General features: G+C 39.2%; 1 protein-coding gene across 3 annotated transcripts in view; it reads right to left on the reverse strand.

The window, feature by feature from the left end:
* The window catches only part of rab11fip2 (RAB11 family interacting protein 2 (class I)), a 35,311-nt gene that overhangs the window by 1,910 nt on the left and 13,646 nt on the right, over nt 1–19,755 (reverse strand). Inside the window, exons 2-7 of one of the 3 annotated variants that reach the window (XM_008430041.2) lie at nt 14,772–14,961; nt 12,019–12,142; nt 11,560–11,926; nt 6,459–6,859; nt 3,176–3,533; nt 1,889–1,964 (exon numbers count right to left, since the gene is read on the reverse strand). In XM_008430041.2, coding sequence (XP_008428263.1) covers nt 1,889–1,964; nt 3,176–3,533; nt 6,459–6,859; nt 11,560–11,912 — 1,188 coding nt within the window. In that variant the 5' untranslated portion in view covers nt 11,913–11,926; nt 12,019–12,142; nt 14,772–14,961. The other 2 variants (XM_008430040.2, XM_017309182.1) reach the window with 2 other exon arrangements.

Raw genomic sequence — 19,755 nt, forward strand, 5'->3', positions numbered from 1 at the left:
TCCATCCATCCATCCATCCATCCATCCATCCATCCATCCATCCATCCATCCTACTGTAGAAAGATCTTCTGTAAATCCTCAATAAAATGTTATGGTTTATAAAAATTGGGCCAAAATAAGCAGTAAAATTCAGTTTCAGTTTAGAAAACCTTTGTTCTGTGATGAGCGGGTTCGTGTCGTAGCCTTTCTGAGTGATGGATGCAGACATCAGACTTGAGTCAACGGATTTAATGTCAGACACGTTTCAAAATGTTTCGTGTTTCTGAAGAAATCAAACCAGCCTGACCAGAGTTTTCAAAGAAACGACATGAAGCCTCCGTGAGGAGACAAACGCAGCCAGACTGTTAAAAGTTCTGGTTAATAAACAGCCAATGAAATATTGAGGGAAGCAGATCATGCTCTGGCGTAATGGTTTTTAATGAGGGACTACTTTATCGCCTCGGCGCTGGGCTTCCTCCCACAGACGGACGGAGCAGCGAAAACCTCCGCCCTGTTTAAATACCTCAGTTATCAGCCTCCACCCCCACCGCTACGCAGAGGCAGCGCACAGAGCGACCTGGAGCCGGACGGCTCACCTGTGTCTTATCGCCTCCAACAGCAGAGACAACGCTCCCGCGTTGCCATGCCGACCAAAATTAAATATCCGTCGCTGAGATTAAATGAGGAAGGTTTCGAGAACAGAAGACGTCAGATACTGTTACACACAGCATCTTATAAAGAATGACGTCACTCAGAGAACCGGGCATAGAATTAGACTGAATCGATACACAATCTAGAATTTACTGCAATATCGTGACCAATGCAGATTAATATTAGATCGCTGCATCTCTGCTGATAACTAGTAATAAATAATCAATATTAATAAATAATTTTGTGAAAACAAGCTCATATTTCTTGAAGAAAAGTTACTTGCAAGTTACTTTTCTGTTATTTCAGGAGCCGTAAGATATTTACACTCGAAGCAAAATACAGATACTTGTTGAAGTTTTGCCGTTTTGCAGCGTTGAAGTCAGCAGAGCTGGAGAATATCTTTTTTTTTTTTTAACATACGCACAGCGTAATAATCTGGCTGCTGACAAAAGGCCTGGGAATGACCATGAACTGGCGAAGTAATGATGGCCGTTTTTCCCTCCGATCAGTGGTGAGGAGGAGATAAGGCGCACACTTGGCATTCTCCAGTTGTGTCATTACAGTTTCTAATGAGCTCAGCTTTGAGAATCTAAAAGCTGAGCTCTTTGAAATCTCTCACTGCCCCCCCTCTCCCATCCTGTGTGTGGTTAATTAGGGCCTTGAAGCAGAGGAAATGGGAGCTGCCATTTCTGGAAGGCGCAGCGGCACGCACGGGGGACGCATGTGTGGATACCGACAGCCCTCAACACCCACAAAGCAAGGTGAGGAAAGCCATTATCAGCATTCTCCTTCTCATTTAGGCATCACTTTAGCTACTGCCCCCCCACAACCCTCAACCCGACTCTTCTGCTGTGTCGTACTCTGTTATTTCCTGCTAGACACTTTAAAACCAGAGAACTAGCTTGAGCTTCAAATGTAGTAACTATTTAAGGGGATACACACGTCATTTCCATTCACTGTCACAACAAAAATGGTGCAATTAGAGAATGAAAATGACCGCCCGGCCCTGAAATTTAACACCACTTCCAATGACGATCCGATCAGACGCGCTGACCGACGGGTGCAGCTGCTAATTAGCCGAACGGCGCGGCTGAGCGTTCGGAGGCCTTGCTGATCCGTGTCAGCTGCTGCTGCTGCGGCGTTGAGCGAAACACAGAGTTCTCATTTACTGGCATCATTTATGACAGCCGCTGTCAGGTGAAGCTGACATTTCAGCAATAAAGTCACTGGAAACCGGTGAAGAAGTTGCTGTTCTTACGTTTTTCTTGCCGAAAATGTCCTTCTTCTTCTTCTGCCCAAAGAGGCCGTCCTCGCTTCCCCTCTGCTTGTTGTCACTGAAATAACAAAGAGGAACATTAATTATCAAATGGGAAAAACATTTTCTGTTGTTTTTATAACTGCAGTTTATTAATCAACTAACAGAAATAACATATTTGGAGCAGCATTTAACCCAAAACTGTACAATTCATATAAACATTTTGATTATTCTCAGATGAAAAACATTTTTTGTCTGTAAATATGTTCTAACTAGAAGCTGAAGCACCTCTTGTTGTCCAATTATTAATTAGATAATCCAAAAAATAGTCAATAGATTGTGGACTCTACCTTTTGAACATTTTGGGTTTTTGTTTGTTTATTGAACTGGAACTGAAAGGTCTCATTACTAAAGTTGTTTTTGTTTCCAGATTTGTTTGCGTAACATGTTGTTTGTTTTTATTGGTTTTGCTCTTCATTTAAAATACAATCCTTCTCCATAATTCTGCACGATTGTTTCAAAGTCCTGCTATTGGCAACAATTCAATACAAATGTGATAAAAGATTAAGTATTTCTTTTGAGCATTAACGATTATTTGTAAAACTTATACCAAGGTATAGCTTCACAAGTTGCTCAACATTTTCACTTGTTCTCATATAATTACAACATTATTGTCCTAATATCATGAATTTATTATTGCAATTAAAAAAATAATCATAGTCTGGCCCTAATACTCTGTCATATTGTTGACCTAAATTCAAAAACACACTCGTCAGTCAAGATGGCCGCCCTATAAAAAACAGGAAGAACTCTGAGTTTTGACCTCGGAACTGGATTAAAGTCCAAATCCTGAGATTAAAGTAAAAATCTGAGAAAAAGTGTCAAAGTTCTTCATTTTTTTCAGTGTGCTCCTCTCCCGTACCTCCCTGTGTTTGCAGACTTCAATCTGAACTGTGAAAACCAAAGGAGTTCAATGGTAGAAAAACAAAAATCCAGATTTTCCAAAACCTAAATCTTCAAAAATGTGATCAAATCGATAAAATCGAGCCGTGCCAGAAGGCTTCTTAGATGAAGTAATTAAACATCCGTGCGGTTTGTACACAGCTGTGACCGGCGCGGGCGCGCCTGGCAGCAGAAGACGATGGACCAGCGGAGATAAGTGGTTAATTGGGCGCTGTATCTCAGCAGAGGATCTCATTACTGCGGCTCAAAGGGCTTTGCTACTCTAAAGAGCCGCTAATGACACCTTCCTCTCAGATAAACCACAACTCTCTGACGAGGCCCAACTACCTGGTTTTGTAGCTGAAGCTGAACGGGTTGGTGTCGGCCGCGGCGTCGGCGCTGAACGGGTTGGGAGAGCGCAGGTCTCCGGAGCTCCCCGACCGGCCCCCGTTGCCGGCCCTGCGGCCCTCCTTCTTCCCCGTCACACGTTCCAGCAGGCTGACCTTCTCCTTTTTCTCCCTCCGCTCCGCCCGCTCCCACGGCTGCTGCCCCCGCTCGCCCTCAAACGGGTTGCGGTTGCGTGGGAGCGTGGCATACTTCTGTGGCAGCGTGTCACTGATATCAGTGAAAGGGTCACTGTGTGCTTCTCCGTCCTGGTATCCAGGCACCTCGCTCTGGGAACGCCGGTGAGGGCCACCTGTACTTCCTGGATGAGGAGGAGGGAAAACAACTTGAAGCCGCCGCTGCGATAAACAGGACAAAGAGCCTCGTTAGAAAACTCAAACTGCTGCTTCACTGTGTTGAGAAGCCAGCTGCAGTAAAACAGTAACCTTTTAAACAGCACAGTTTAATAATAAACTAAAGCTGAAATGATTAATTGGATTAATTGATTATTGTTCAGATGTACTAAAGGAATGTTATGTTGTTGCATTTTAGGCAATAAAATGTTTATTTTCTTACTTAAAAAGGAATTTGGTTGTTTATTTGCATCGTTAAATCTATTTAAACGTACAAGAAAGGCATAAGTGTAATTCAGATGTACTAAAGAAATAAAATTTTAGGGAATAAATGTTTATTTTCTTATTTAAATATGAATTTAATTAGTTGTTTATTTGCATCTTTAAATGTATTTCTAACGTACAAGAAAGGCTTCATAAGATGAAGTTTATCTGTGCTGCACATTTCAGCAACAAGGCAGATCGAAGTGCTTTACGTCAAACGATTAATCGAATTAATCGGTGATTGAAACAACCGTTAACTAATTTAGGCAATCAATTGTTTTTCTTTTAAAAAAAGGAATTTAATTGTTTATTTTCATTTTTAGATATATTTATAACAAATAAGAAAGGTGTAAGTGTTGGGTTGAAACGATTATTCAGATTATTAATCATCGATTATTGAAATAATCATCAACTAATTTAGATAAAATATTTTCTTATTTAAAAAGGAATTGATTTGTTTATTTGCATCTTTAGATGCATTTCTAATGTACAAGAAAGGTGCACGTGTAGGGCTGAAGCGATTCGATTATTGTTCATATTACTAAAGGAATGCCATGTTGCATTTTAGACAATAAAATGTTTATTTTCTCATTTAATTTTTTGTTTATTTTCTGCTTTTAATTTATTTTCAATGTTTAAATATGACTTTCTTTTGCAAGATGGTTAAAAGAAAAATCTGTAGAAAGTGCCATTTTTTTTCAAATTAATTGCCTGGGAAATAAATCAATAAATTTATCAATTACTAAAATAACTGTTGGTTTCAGCCCTGTGTTAAATGCAGCTGTCCATAAAGAAGATCTCCATCGTTTAAGCCAAGTTTTGGTGACGTAAGCAAATTTAAACAGTTATTAACCTTTTTTCAACCCATAATTATCATCCCGTCTCTACGACCTTAAACTATGCAGAAGCACCTTTTGAGTCGTATTCATAACTCGGCGTTTGCTGCTAGTTTCCCACATTTTGTCTCCAAAGCGACCAGATTGTGAGGAAATCTCCTTTCCGATCAGCCAATGCCGGTACATTCCTCTCATGGATCCCTCGCTCCATGTTTGGATGTTTGTCCCACATCTTTCATCGGGACGGGCCGTTCTCTCTGTTTTTGGGCCCGAGGCGTGTTGTGAGAAGGTGGCCCAAAAAGTTCCAGTTTGGTTTCGTTAGGCTGGAACACGTCCTCCTAAAAGGTTGTGGGAGATTTTTCAGCCCGGTCCAGATGTTGGACCCCGAACCCAAAGGCCTTCATGGTTACGTTTCCCAGCCTCCAACCCGTTTCTCACTAGTTCTGGATGAATGTTGAGTTTCTCGTTCCAGATTTTGTCCAGTTATTGATACTGGAGGAAATGCATAATGGAAACTGCAACTAAAATGGCCACCTGTGTACTGAACAGGTGTGAATCAAAAGGTGCCTCAGAATATTAGTGAGTCCATATTTAGGCTACAAGGTTATTGCAACCGTTTCTTTGTAGGTCTTTAGTAACAAATTTGCCATTTTTTCTGTGCTGTTCTTGAATTTAAAATAGATTTGTCACATTTTATGTAGAACAAATATATATTAGTGGTGGTACTAGGTTAATTTTTTTGACAGGGTTTGAAATTAATAATAGTTTAATCAAAAATAATTAACATTTCCCATTTTAAAAAAACCCTTTTGTTGCTAAATTATTAAATAAATAAACGTATGAGCGCAACAACAAAGATATTTATTGTTTTCATTTTGGTGCAAAATGCTATTAAACTCATTAAGTTTTCATAAAACCTGTAAAAAAAAATCCTCCTTCAGAAATGAAGGTGTTGTGTTAGCGGACGTTTCTCGTGCGTCAGATTTACAGCCGTACAAGAAACACAATACAAAAGTTCCGGCTCCGGAGTTTTGTATGAAATAAAAGACAAGTAATTAATTGTGTTAAAATGTTTACATAAAAATTTCCACAAGTACTTAACTGAGATTAACAAATAGAAATTGTTATATAAACACTTTGCAAAAGAAGCACATAAGGATGAAAGCTGTTGTGAATTGGAGCTACATAAATAAAATGAACGACAGAGACCCTCTAAAAACAAAAATAACTGCATATTTAATAGTTCAAAAGCTAAATAACTAAATAAATCACTTTTACCTTTAGCCGTCAGACTTTACAACGTCCAACTCTGAGTAGAAAATCTAATTTTTCTGGATTCATCTATAGATACTTAGATTGTATTTATATTCAGTCGTAGTTAAATTAGTTACATTACACTGAATTATAGTGTGATGTAAGTAATTTAAATCACACTATAATTTAATTTATATTAAAAGGTTATATATGTATTATTAATAATTAACATCTTGGATAGAGTAGAAATTTCCCTTTAGAGATTAATGAAGTGCATTCATTCATTCATTCATTCATCCATTCATTCATTCATCCATCCATTCATTCATTCATCCATCCATCCATCGCAGAACCTAACATCTACAGTCTCATTTCAGCCAATCAGAAGGCAGATAAATGAATGGTGCTTCAGGATTGGTTGTTTTCCAAATGTAAAGTACTCCTAACACGATGTAAGTTTAATTTTCCCCAGCAGCATTTTTTCCAGATATGTTAGCATTTATGCTGTGCGGAGCGAAGTGTTGACCCCAGGCTGCTCACCGCTCTCTTCGATGGAGTTCATGGAGTCCAGTTTGGGTCGGAAGTGGTTCCCGATGAGGTCGGACATGGAGTGGGCCGCTGACAGCTTCTGGCCCCCGGACAGCAGCGGCCGCTTCGCCTTCGTCTCCGGCTTCGACTCCGCCGGCCGGCCGCTCGGCTCCGCGTCGCACACGGCAGAGCGGGGCAAGATGGCCGAAGACGTGTCGCCGTAGACGCCCCCGCCGTCGTGTTTGCGACCTTTCACCTTGTTCTTCAGCTTGGAGAAGGGCGAGCGCGGCTTCTCCTTCATGGAGAGGTCGAACATGCTGGCCGTCATGTTGTTCCTCATGAACTGGATGCTGACCTCGATCCGACCCCGGTCCTTCTTCTTCTTCCCCGGCTTGGACTCCAAGGAGAACCAGCTGCAGTCGGAGAGCGAGAAGCTTAAGCTCAGCAAATTCAGTGACAGAATTTACAGAAAAGGCGCGGGATTAACGCAGTGCAGCTCCAACAACAAATCCTTTCAGTTGATCACACATAATTCAGGGAGACGTACAGACAAAATAAGAATGTGCTACAAGTCTTTATGCGACCAAACAACACAATAAATGGAATAATATGCTTCCCCTACTCCTTAATAGACACAAATGAAAAGCCTAATTTGAGCTGAATAATCCAAAAGGTTAAATCACTTCAAGTTTTTTTTTGACACAACCGAGAGGCGCCATTTATCTTTTAAAAGGATAAACATTATTCTTTGAAATTCGAACAGAAGAAATAGCCTCCTGAAGAATAATAAAAGGCCATTCCAGGCTCCTATTTGTTTAACCCTTCTGCTTTTTCAACTGGAAATAATGGGATTTTTTCCCCCCCCTTCACTAGGAGGGGAAAAAGTGTGGCATTTGCACAAATCTGGCCTTTGTTCAGAAATGCAACGACAAGCAAGTGGGAAACTGCAAAGCCGCATGACAGGGCAGCACAGGAGTTCATCCATGCTAATGAGACGTATCCTTGTTCATTAGCACGCCTCAGGACCAAACCGCCGTTTACAAAGGTTTTCTGTCTGTTTTCTACATGAATGTGTCACATTTTACAGTAGAGATAATATTTAAAGCCGCAAATGTCATCGCAGTTTAAATGTGTGCAACATTAGAGTCCTGGGTACAATGTTAGCATGAAAAAAAGTGAGAAAACTGTGAGTTAATCCTCAATATTCAATAATTTCACAGTTTAATATTTCCAGGCTTTTCTTAGAGCAAGAAAAACTAAAAATCTTGAAGGTGTAAAGAGATAAATTAATCACAAAAGGCCTTTTAACTTGTTTCAAAGAAGAAGAGTCATTTTTCTGTATCAAGTCTACAAGATTGTTTAAGTAATCGATAATTTTGATAATCAAATTTTAAAAAATTGGCACATTATGCAGGTTTTTAATTTAAGTACCAAAGCTTATTTCCTACCATTTTAGAAATAAATTAAAACAAATAATTTAATTCCTTTTTAAACCATCCGCCGATCCTAAGAGATGTTTTTTAACTTGGTCCGGGTAGATCAGTATTTGTGTGTGTAGTTTCAGGAACTGACGGTCTGATGTGCTAAATCTAAACAATATTTAACTAATAATAACCTGCAAACACACTCTAAAAACTAATTAAAGCTGACTGAATTAGACAAATAAAAGGTCACAACTAAATAAAACTAAATGGTACAACAAGGCTCACCTTATGGATGACAGTTTATAGATATGTTATTCATTTACATATAAACACTTTATAAATCATTAATTTATTATGCATTAAGTAAGGTGAGGAGGCAAAATCTACTGTTCACCTATATATCTTATCTAGAGTTGTTATACAAAACATTTCACAATAAGCATTTGTGAATATAATTTTCAGCTTATTGTTTTCTTCTGAGCCTTAATTAATGCATAATAAACAGTTATGATTTATAAAGTGTTTATAGATGAATGGATAACAAAAATTATTTATTAGTCATCTATAAGGGGAGAATCATTGTAAAGTGGCACCAACTCCCCTATAATAAACCAAAAACTATTAGAACCCTGACTGGGTTTGGTTCCCACCCACAGCATGCTGCTGCCACCGCCTCAGGGTCTCAGATCTCCAAACTCGTCACAAACACAGGCGTGCGATAATTAACGGATACGGAGCCCCGTTTTTCCTCCTCAGCGTGTCGGGTCCGAGGCGGCTGGGCCGAACACAGGCCCGCTGTGTGGAGCCGTGGTACCGGCGGGGATCATTACAGAACCGCTGCTGAAAAGCTGCAGAGCCTGGAGGTGCATCACTGCAGACACCTAAATAAATACCAGCCAGGAACGCTGATTGTAACATATCGTGATTCTGGCTACTGACGGACGGGGAGGAAGTGTGCTAATGTCTTTCCATGATGGGACAGGCGGTGATCTAATTAACACCAGATCCAGTCCCGCACAGCGAGGAAGATGATGTCAGACCTTCATCCTCTGGCACAGATTAACCCATCAAGTTTTATCCTGAAGACGTTAATTTTGGACCTATCTGTTGGATTAAACTTCGTTTAAATTCAAAATTTTCTTGAGAAGTTGGGTTTGTCTAGAAAGTCCGGTTCATTTGGACCAAAGAACTGAACTCTGATCCGCCTAAAGACCTCAGTTTGGGTTTGGTTGAAATGAACTCCGGTTCGCATATGAACGCCAAGCGGATCGGAGACCGTTCCAAAAGCAGGAAGTGGACTACAGCGCAGGGCATTCTGGGTAAATACAAGCAAAACAAACACGCTACGCTAGCGCTAACATCCTGGAGGGAATCAGAGTAAAGAAAGAAAGAAAGAAAGAAAGAAAGAAAGAAAGAAAGAAAGAAAGAAAGAAAGAAAGAAAGAAAGAAAGAAAGAAAGAAAGAAAGAAAGAAANGAAAGAAAGAAAGAAAGAAAGAAAGAAAGAAAGAAAGAAAGAAAGAAAGAAAGAAAGAAAGAAAGAAAGAAAGAAAGAAAGAAAGAAAGAAAGAATAGACAGAGATAATAGACAGAGATTAATAACAGGACAAAGAAAAACGAAACAGTTAATAAAAGAAATAAGAGAAAGTGAGATACAGAAACAAAGACAAACACAAAGAGAAAAAGATGTAAAGATCAAAAGAAATACAGAAAGGAAGGAAGAAAGAAAGTAAGTTACAGATAAGAAAAAAGAAAAACAGAAAAAAATTGATGAAAAGAAAGGAAGAGACAAAAAGAGAAACAGAAAGAGACTGAAAGGAAAAAGAGACAGAAACAAAGAAAGAAAGAGAAACAAAATCTGCATCAAAACATCTGTTGTTAAACTGTTTTGCTTTAGTACAGAACATAAAACTCTAAGGTGACTAAAAAATGATTAAGAAATCTTTCAGGTTTTCACCTGCGAATCAAAGTGTTTCTCAAACGGCAGCAGAAAAACCCAGAGGACAAACTCAGAAAGCTGAAACTGGACAAACGGCGGCGCTTCAGGCTGCAGAGAACAAACACGGCTGCATTTTTTCACACAAAAAACAAAAAAAATGGCTCCACTGGGAGTGACTACCTAAACATGTTTGTCCAGCTCCGCTCGTTTCAATTGGGCCTCCAAGTGACTCACTGACAACTGTCACTTATTAGGCGACATATAATCTCTAAACAATGGGCAATCAACTGTCAGAGAGGTGGAACAGAAGTTAAAACCACCAACTGCTGTTAAAAACACGCTGAGCTATAAACGACTTTAAACAGATGTTCAAAATGAGACGAAGCTGTAAAACAAGTGTATGACGAATATAAAAGGCAAAGTGGCTGTGTTTACGCCACATGGTGAAAAGAAGCGGGGTCGTGAACTTATTAAAGGACGGAATAAAGCAGGCGGGGAAGTCTGAAATAGCTTTAACACATGCGGCGAATGTGACTCAAAAACTGATTTAGTTCAGGCTGAGGCCTTGTGACCGGAGGAGAAACGTCGGCACGTTTCCTCTGAGGATAAAATAAACTAAAAACATCAGAAACCAGGAATTAGGAGAAGATCCAAGCAGAGACTTTTTTGCCCGTCATTTTGACTGACGGCGTCAGAAATATTCCATCATATTCTATTTTTATCTGTCAATCTCTAAATGATACTAACAAGGGTTTTTCTGTTACATTTAGTTTTTATGTAGGTTAATTAATATTCAAAGCTCAACAAACAATCCAGATCATCCCACATTAATGAAGCAGATGAACTTATCAAACTTTTTCTCCGCAGTGATAAAAACCACTGACAGAACGATCAAATTAATCAGCTTCACAACTTCCTCCTGGTTCACATCTAGATGAGAAATCGGACCCAAATATCCAACCCCGCCCGGACCGAGTCCATTAAATCTGATCCAACCCGACTGATTAACTTTAATTAGAGGCTCGAGCCTTAACCCGACGTATTTTAATGAAGATTTTACTGCTTTGTTTTTAGAGAACCGTTTGAATAAGCAGCCTAACTTCTCCCAGCTTCTGACATCTTCCAGCTCCGTTCTGTCGCTTGTTGTAACACAGGATGAGTCAAGAGCAAAACTTCTGGGATGATTGACTGAAAGGATCAAATCTCTGCAGCTCCAGCAGCGCGAGGCGGAGCCGCTTCTTACAGTCTAATTAACTCATTACTTTCTATTTTTAGCAAGGTAGACTGTCAGCTCCTCCATTAAACAATAAATAAACACAACAAAGCGTTTTCTTTAGTTTCATGTCTTCTGTATGAACTGGAAAACACTTTCAGTCGCTCTTTTCAATACTTCTGATATCCATCATGGCGCCTCAAGTGATGAAGTAACGTAGCTGCAAATGGCCAATAGCAGTTCTATAACACCTGAAGGTAACATTGGCTGTAAAACGGCACCATGTGCCTGGAAAACACAAAATACCAGCCCCCTAAAGGGTTTTATACATTTTTACAAACTGTGCTCAAAAAGTAGAAATAGCCTGTAATTTTTATAAACCGGTTCTCTGGGGCTACAGAAGACAAGACGACCCCAGACGGTACCGTTGAGTCGATTCTGGTACTGATCGTTTAAAAAAAGTCTTGTACCACTTAGTTTGGCCCGAGTCCTCCAGCAGCTAGAGAAGCGAACATTTCAACAGCAGAGGTTGTACTCACTCGGTTTTCTTTCGTTGCTTGTTATCAAACATTTCGTTGAGGTTGATGGTCTTCTGGCCCAGGAATTTGTCCATCCCCACTAAGGAGCGGTGCATCACTGTGAGCGACAGCACGTACACTTCAGGGTTCCCCTCCAGAAGCAGACCAGGCAGCTCGAAGGACGCCTCCTCCCTCCAGACGGGGTCGGCCGTCTTCTCCGCCACCGACGTGGAGTACTTCTCCTTCCCCAGCTGGATGATGGTGTAGGCGTCGTTGGTGCCATTTTTGCCTTTGGGCTGTAAACCGGACGCCTGAAGAACGGTGGCTTGGACATGGGTTGGAAACCACTTCTGAGACTGCTCAGCCAGGGACATTTTATCACAGAAAACTAGCAAAAACCCATTCAAAAACAATAATAATGATAATAATTTAAACAAAAACGTATTTTAGTGACTTCAGTTTGCAAAAAGCATGATTTACTATAGCGTAGTGTCCATGTCAGTGTGGTTTATGTAGCTATGGTAACAAGCGATGACGAGTCGGACAAACAGAGCACGCCTCATCTTCTGTTGAATCATCGATGTCCAAGCCACTGCCGAGTCATCTGCAACAGACAGAAGCGGAGCAGCATCAGAACATTTCCCAGAACCAAAACATGACATCACCTAGTAGGTCTGTTAATTATTTTGGCCAAATTTAAAAACTTCTAAGGTTGCAATGTATAAAACCGAAGCAGCGTGGCGTCATGCAGGTACGATCCCCCCCAGCTCCCTGCTGGAGGCAAAAAGCTGAAGGCCGATAACTAGCATTGATTTTAGCTGTTGTCAAAAAAAACGCATTGTCTTAAATGTATGCCTGATATATAAAAGAAAAAGGGGCACAGTGCTTTTTGCCAACACTACAACAAAAAGATAAGGTAAGGAAAAAGTTTTAATTAAGAAAAAAATAGCGAGGGAGAGAGAAGTAGCTCAGCTATGCTAGCTTGACTATAACAACCTTAACATGTAGATGTGATGGAGAATTTGATGAGTTTTGGTTCGGTAATTATTATTTTTTTAAAGGCGATCTAAACATCAGCTCTGACAGATCATTAGTAGAGCAGGTGTTTAAATTAGCTAAACAACCACCTCTGCGTTAGCTTAGCTAATAGCAGCGCTAGCTAATCTACCACAACAATCACTTATTAATAATCAAAAAATAAACGGAAAATGTTTGTGAATCCTGATAAGTTAGTGGTGCTGTTGTCAGTTGCTGTGGCAACAAGTCTGTGTGTAGCATAGCTGACATGCAGAGCGAGGAAAAAAAGAAGAATACGAGTGGCTCCTCTGATTTGTTATTTAATGGTTTTTCTGCGTTATTTTTCAATTTGCTGTGTTAATATTAATAAATTAATAATACCTACATCTCAGGTTTCATTTAAGTAACGGGATTGTTCTCCCCAACAGCACTGATGGGATGGCATGTAAAAGAAATTTCTGGATGTAAACAATAAGGTGCAAGGAGTCAAGGCTGGGCGACATGGCTTAAAATCTCTTGTTTTTTACGCTAAATTTGATTTCAAACAATTTTTTTCCTTATAAACAACACAAATGACACAACTAAAAAAAAACAAAGGATTTATTTCCATCATTCCTTCTGTCGGTTAGTCTGAATTCAAAGTTGAAATAAATACAAGCTGCAAAAAATAAAAAATACCCACGCTCATCAAAAATGATGGTAATTTTTCATTTCACTGGTGAAAAGAAAATTCTGATTTTCCAAAAATTAAAACCTTCAAAAATTTAATTACTTTATAGCAGTAGCAAATACTTAATCCTAAAAATACACAAGTTTTTCTAAGCTTCTGTCAATCATATCTTACAAATACTGACCATCCAAAATGCTATTCTTCTTCACAGAGACAGTAGCTGAAGGGACTGAAGGGATTATGAGATTATCATAGTTTATACATAAAATATTCTGATATTTACCAAACTCAAACCAAAGAGTTTGCTGTTTGTTGATACATTATACATAATAAAAAGGTTTTTCCATTGTAATTTTGATGATGACACACATAACACACAACTTGAGCTACAAAGCAAAATGTGTGTTAAGTAAACACAAACTTCATTGATCAGGAACACAAATACAATAGAGAAAAACTGTCAATAATCAGTTATTCATCCATGTAAGGAAATGTATTAAACAATAATGAGAAAACAGAAACTAAGTGAAGGAATATTAACTAATTTCTGATCAGAACTTATCAAAACTGGCATGTTTTTTTTATATAAATGTCTGACAGATTGATACATCTAAGGATAAAGAAATGAAAACAATAAATAAAAGGCCGGGCAGTGTGGTTTTGATTCTGATCAATTGTTGGACTATTCTTCCAAATCTGGTGTCCTATAGATGAGAAACATAAAGATCTAAATGATATTTAACTTCTGTTTCGCTGTTCTGACTCATGCTTTGAAATCATCTGACTGTTGATCTCTGGGGCGAGGTTATTACCACATTTAAGTTATTACAAAAACATTAATTAAGCCATCAGAGCGTACAATTTTATACTTTTTACAACAATGCTTTTCATTGTTTTTCAATATAAAACTACATTTACTTTTTAAATGATGAAATTCTGATTGTTTTCTGCCTGAGTACCTTTAATCTCATTTGTTGTGATGACACGCCGCTTGGTCGCACTTCAAGTTCAGTTCTGAATAAATAATGATCCTTAGGAATTGAAATTTATTCAACTGGTTATTACTTTTAAACAAATTAGATACTTCATTACGATTTACTGTCATTTCTGCTAACTCATTTCAGTTGAAGTTGCATAAATCTCTTCAGTAAAAGGGATTTTCTCCTCACTGTTATCTTCCCTTTCATCCAGGTTTTTAGGATTTTACTCCGAAGCTTGAGAACTCCTGCCAAATAACACTGCGAGTTACAATGAAACGTGAATGAATTACAGCCGTTTTGTAGCCGAATAACTGACATAAACAACCGGATAATCCCTTTAAACGAGTACTCCTCCCTTTAAAAGGCAGCTGTCTCAACAAAGCTTTTTAAACAAACTCCTGCGGATAGTAAAACATCTGAAAGTAACTTACAAATCCCAAAATTAGGAAGTTTAACCCAGATTTATCGTGGTTAGATGTAGTTGGGCAGCAGCAGGGTGACGTTAGCTTGTTGCTAATGAGAGCCGAGCATCACAGCCGCCCTCAGCCCAACAGCAAGCCGCTTACCTCAGGGTCATTTCCGCCGACGCCACACACACATCCGGGGCTTCAGCGCACACACGACCTGTCCGCAGATACATTCACCCGCTGCTCTCTGCGGCTCAGCCGGCCGCAAATGTCAGATGTTGTTGTAGCAGGAGCAGCGCATTGCTGTCGGGACGGAGACGGGCTTCACTTCCTGATCTGACGTCACTTCCTGTTCATGCCGGTGAAAAGGTCAGTCGCCTAGACGGGTTATCTAGTTTAAAAATAAATACTTTATAACATAGTATAAGTTTAATTTTGTTAAAATTCTACTGTACTAAAATTCACCTAGCTGATTTTTTTTAACATTTTATTTTATTTTTTATTAAACTGATTAAAAATACGACGGCGGCCATTGTAATAAAAAAATGGAAATAATTCTGCCAAAATAAATCAGAAATGTTGAGATGAACTCGGAGATTTCCTAGAAAAACAAGAGCATTTCTAGGTTGCAAAAATAAATGTATTTAGACTATTTTTGACTTTTGGAAATTTTTTGAGATTCAAAAGTAAGATATTTTTGACTTTGGATTCAGAAATTTTCAGTTTTTTTCTAGAAAATATTAGAGCTTAATCTCAAAGTTCATTTTCTCAAGCACATTTTCAACTTTTGACAGAAATTTCCATATTTTTTGCTAGAAAATTTGAGATTAATCTTAACGTTTCCTCTTTTTTTTCCAGTAATATTTCATCATTTCAAACTCAGAAATGTCCAAGAATTTTCTAGAAATTTCTGAGATTTTGGCAGAAATCTTCTTTTTTTTTTTGCTGTCTTCATGGCCGTAATACACCTTCATGAGTATGTATTTGCATTTTTAAAATATTCTTTACAGCTAATAAAACCCCAAAATTCATTTTGCCAGGAGGAGTATTACATAGGCTTCATATAAATAACAAAAAACAAAATCAGGCAAAAGATTTTATGAAATCAAGTTTTTTCAATATAAAACTTCTGAAACTTTAACAAAAAAATGCAGGTGTGAGTCTGGTGAAAGTCTGGTTAAAACATGTTTGTTTTTCATTTGGTCAGTAGAAAATCCAGAAATTTTACTCAAGTAAGAGTAGAGATACTTCATAATAAAATGACTCAAGCAAAAGTAAAAAGTCCAAGAAATTACTCAAGAGTAAAAAACTATTTGGTAAAATGGCGGCTCAAGTACATAATGGCTGATTAAAAATGCTAATATTCAAAAGTTATATCAACAGATGGACCAAAATACAAAGATATGTGGAAATCTTGAAAATTGGATTACTGAAATAAACAAACTTTTCAGCGACATTCTAATTTATTGAGATGCTCTTGTATGTTTCTCAGACAGACAGTAATAAAAGAGTATAAATAAGCGCAGCCTGTGAGGAACGGCTCCATGTGTGTGCGGGCGCAGCTACATGAGGAGAGGTAAATCATACAAACATGGCCAAGTGCCTTTTGTCTCTTGAGTGGGACATGGAGGTGCAGATAAGAGGGTTCGGCTGAATGAACACAGACATGCTCGTCACCCCACTTGACAAGTGCATCTTAACCAAACACACCTGCTCCATGTTGGTTTTATCGTTCCGCTGCAGTTTGTGCACACAGCGCTGGCCCGCGGCTGCCTGGGCCATCCATCAGGCTCAGATTATTGCTTTTTATCTCGAGTACATCTCTGAATGAAACGCTGAGGGTTAGTGAAATATTAGGCTGTGTGCGATAATATTTAATACTTCTGCGGCTCTCGGCCCACATGTTTAACGTCCGCTGTTAACGCTGGGTGGATATTAGAGTACAATGTCACTTTTTAAGCAGCTATAAAGGAGGCAGATGTTCCACAGTGTTGGCTGTATATCACAGACTCTTTATTTTATCTTTAGCTTACAAAAAAAGCTGCACCTGGAGCTCATTCTCCTCTTCATTTAGCTGTTTTTTCCACAGTGACGTTGTTATAAAGATGCTGTATAATTTAACGCCTTGAAATCGGGCCTCTGTCTCTTTAAGAAGCCGCTACTCTTTCTGAAACTCTGCCTTCAGGAAGTTATCACAACGTGGCTCCTCTATTAACCCTTTAACAAAGTTTTTACCAGAGTTTCACTGAGAAGTAGCTCCTATAATGAGATGAGGAGATGTTTGCTAGTTGCTGCTGGCTAGTCTGAAGGAGCTGAGTGGGGGAGGAGCTACGCCTCAAAGGCGGAGCTAGGTTCAACCAGGTGTTTTGAAAGGTTTGCCATGGAGATTAAAGGATTTCTCAAACAAGCATGAAAGCATCAAGGCAGCACTCCAGTTTTGTTTTTGATGAGAAAATAATTTATAACATGATGAAAAGCTAAAAAAAAAAGTTGACTTCACATGATACTGTCCCTTTAAAATTCCTGCAGTTGTATAACGTACTGCAAGACGGATATAAAAACGCTAAGGTCATTAAGATGATTACATAAGATAAATAAGGTGTCGTTATTATAAAGTGCTCCTGATTATTCTACTGTATGGAGCTATATTGGGGCCATAATACAGCTAAACTCTAGTTTCAGTTTCAAAAAATTGTTAAAACTGAAAAAACCTCGAATCTAAAAAGTAGTTTTGAACATTTTAGTTTCAAATATTTTTTTGCCGTTTCAATTCTGTCTTTTTTCAATTTGAAACTTTTTAGTTTTTTTAGAACAAACATTTTGGCCTCAATTTAGCTCCACACTACTGATTTAAAAGATTATCATCAAACTATAGCTTCCCTTCACAGATTTTTACACAGAAAAATTGCATGGAGAGTATTTATTTGGGTCAATGGCTGACAGGGAAAACCGCAGGGATCCCCTCTGAATATTGTTTACTGCTTGGCAGGACGAGATCTGATAAGGCCTCAGTCGGAGCGTTTAGCTGCTGGTCGACTTCCAGGCGTCGATGATTTATCCCGTCACGTCAGCGCGCGCATTCCTTTTTGGGGAATACTTTATGATCTGTTGTGGTTAGCGGTGTCAGGTTGAGTCGAGTGGAATAACCAGCAGATAAACAACCCGGGTCGTGACACTCTGCCTTAATTTGACAATAAGTCAAACACGTTCATATATTACGGCGCGAGGCCGGAGCACATGTTGGCGTTTGAGATGAAAACGCCGCCGGCTGCGTTCCAACATCACCTGTAGCGTCTGAGCAGAATACATCTGTGCGTTTAAAAGCAGAACATCGCATCATAAACCAGCAGCAACATAAACGCAGATTCTACGGTAGATCTTGAAAGAACTTCACTGAGGGTCATAAACCGCCCTTCATGCACGACCCACAAAGAACAAATATTACTCAGGTAAGAGCAGAGCTGCTTCAACTTATTTTATGTCAGAGTAAGAAGTGTTTGGTAAAACGTCAAGTACTGAGTAACTGATCAAATTATCAATATCTAAAATTTACATAATCAGAGGAACAAAAATATAAAGTTAACTGGACATTTTTGAATTTTAATGTTTAAAATGGGGCTGCACAGTGGCGCAGTTGGTAGAGCTGTTGCCTTGCAGCAAGAAGGTTTTGGTTCGATTCCCGGTCTTTCTGCATGGAGTCTCCATGTTCTCCCTGTGCATGGTGGGTTTTCTCCAGGTACTCTGGTTTCCTCCCACAGTCCAAAAACATGACTGTCAGGTTAATTGGCCTCTCTAAATTGCCCCTAGGTGTGAGTGTGTGTGCATGGTTGTGTGTCTCTGTGTTGCCCTGCGACAGACTGGCGACCTGTCCAGGTGACCCCGCCTCTCGCCCGGTACGCCAGCTAGAGAGGAACCAGCAACCCTCCCAAACCCACTGAGGGACAAGGGTGTAAAGAAGATGGATGGATGGATGGATGGATGGATGTTTAAAATGAAAATAATTCATATAAGTAACAAAAAACAACAAAATCAGACAAAAGAAATCAGTTTCTTTCAATGTGAAACTTATTAAACTGTAACAAAAACTGCAGGTCTGGTGAATTTTTGGTTAAAACATGTTTGTTTTTCATTCAGTGGGTGGAAAATACAGGCATTTTACTCCACTAAGAGCACAGATACTTTATAATATTACTCAAGTAAAAGTAGTGAATAACTGATCAAAACATTTCATATTTAAAAATGACATAAGACGGACCAAAATCTAAAGTGGAAATTTTGGCATTTTACAGATCAAAATAATAATTCAATGACAATAAGTAAAATCAGGCAAAATAATTTTTCCAAATCAGTTTCTTATGAAACTTTAACAGAAACTGCAGGTGTGCCTCTGAGTCTGGTGAATTTGTGGTTGAAACATGTTTGTTTTTCATTCAGTGGGTAGAAAATACAGAAATTTTACTCAAGTAAAAGTAGCAATACTTCATAATAAAATCACTCAAATTACAGCGTAGTAAAAATACTCCTAAAAATAAATGTTTTTCCAAAATGTAATTGAGTAAATGTAACTAGTTACTACGGCGCTCTGCCCTCAGGGTCATGAGCCGCCCTTCCTGCATGGCCCCCGCTCCACATGTTGAGCCACATTAGCGACGGCCCCTAACGGCTGCTAGCCACATGGTTCAGGTTTAGATTCACGGTTTTTTTCACCCCCAACACTCTTCAGGTTGTTTTACATTTATTAAACACTTAAAAATCCGCAGGCCACAAGGTTGACCATCTGTGGAGGACAGGACAGCGCGTAGGAGAAGGCGAGTGGAAACAGTTGTGATGTCACTGTTAATGCGCTGCAGGTCTGAGATGACTGATTTAAAAGGTACAGCTTTTAGCTGAGAGAACAGTCAGATCACAGATGAATTTTAATCAAAAAAGGAGGAGAACGGCACACAAATCACCACCGCTTGGCTCTCAGGAATGTTTTTGTGCATGGCGCTGATATATGGGTGCAGATGTGCGACTGCAGCATGACGAGCGGAGCTGAAAAGGGCCGCGGAGCCGGGGCAGCGACTCCCTTAATTTCTGCATCATAACCTTAAAAAGGGTCAAACACACACACACGCACACACACGCACACACACACACACAC

This window comes from Poecilia reticulata, linkage group LG15 (genome assembly GCF_000633615.1).
Source record: "Poecilia reticulata strain Guanapo linkage group LG15, Guppy_female_1.0+MT, whole genome shotgun sequence".
In the NCBI taxonomy this organism is placed as follows: Eukaryota; Metazoa; Chordata; class Actinopteri; order Cyprinodontiformes; family Poeciliidae; genus Poecilia; species Poecilia reticulata.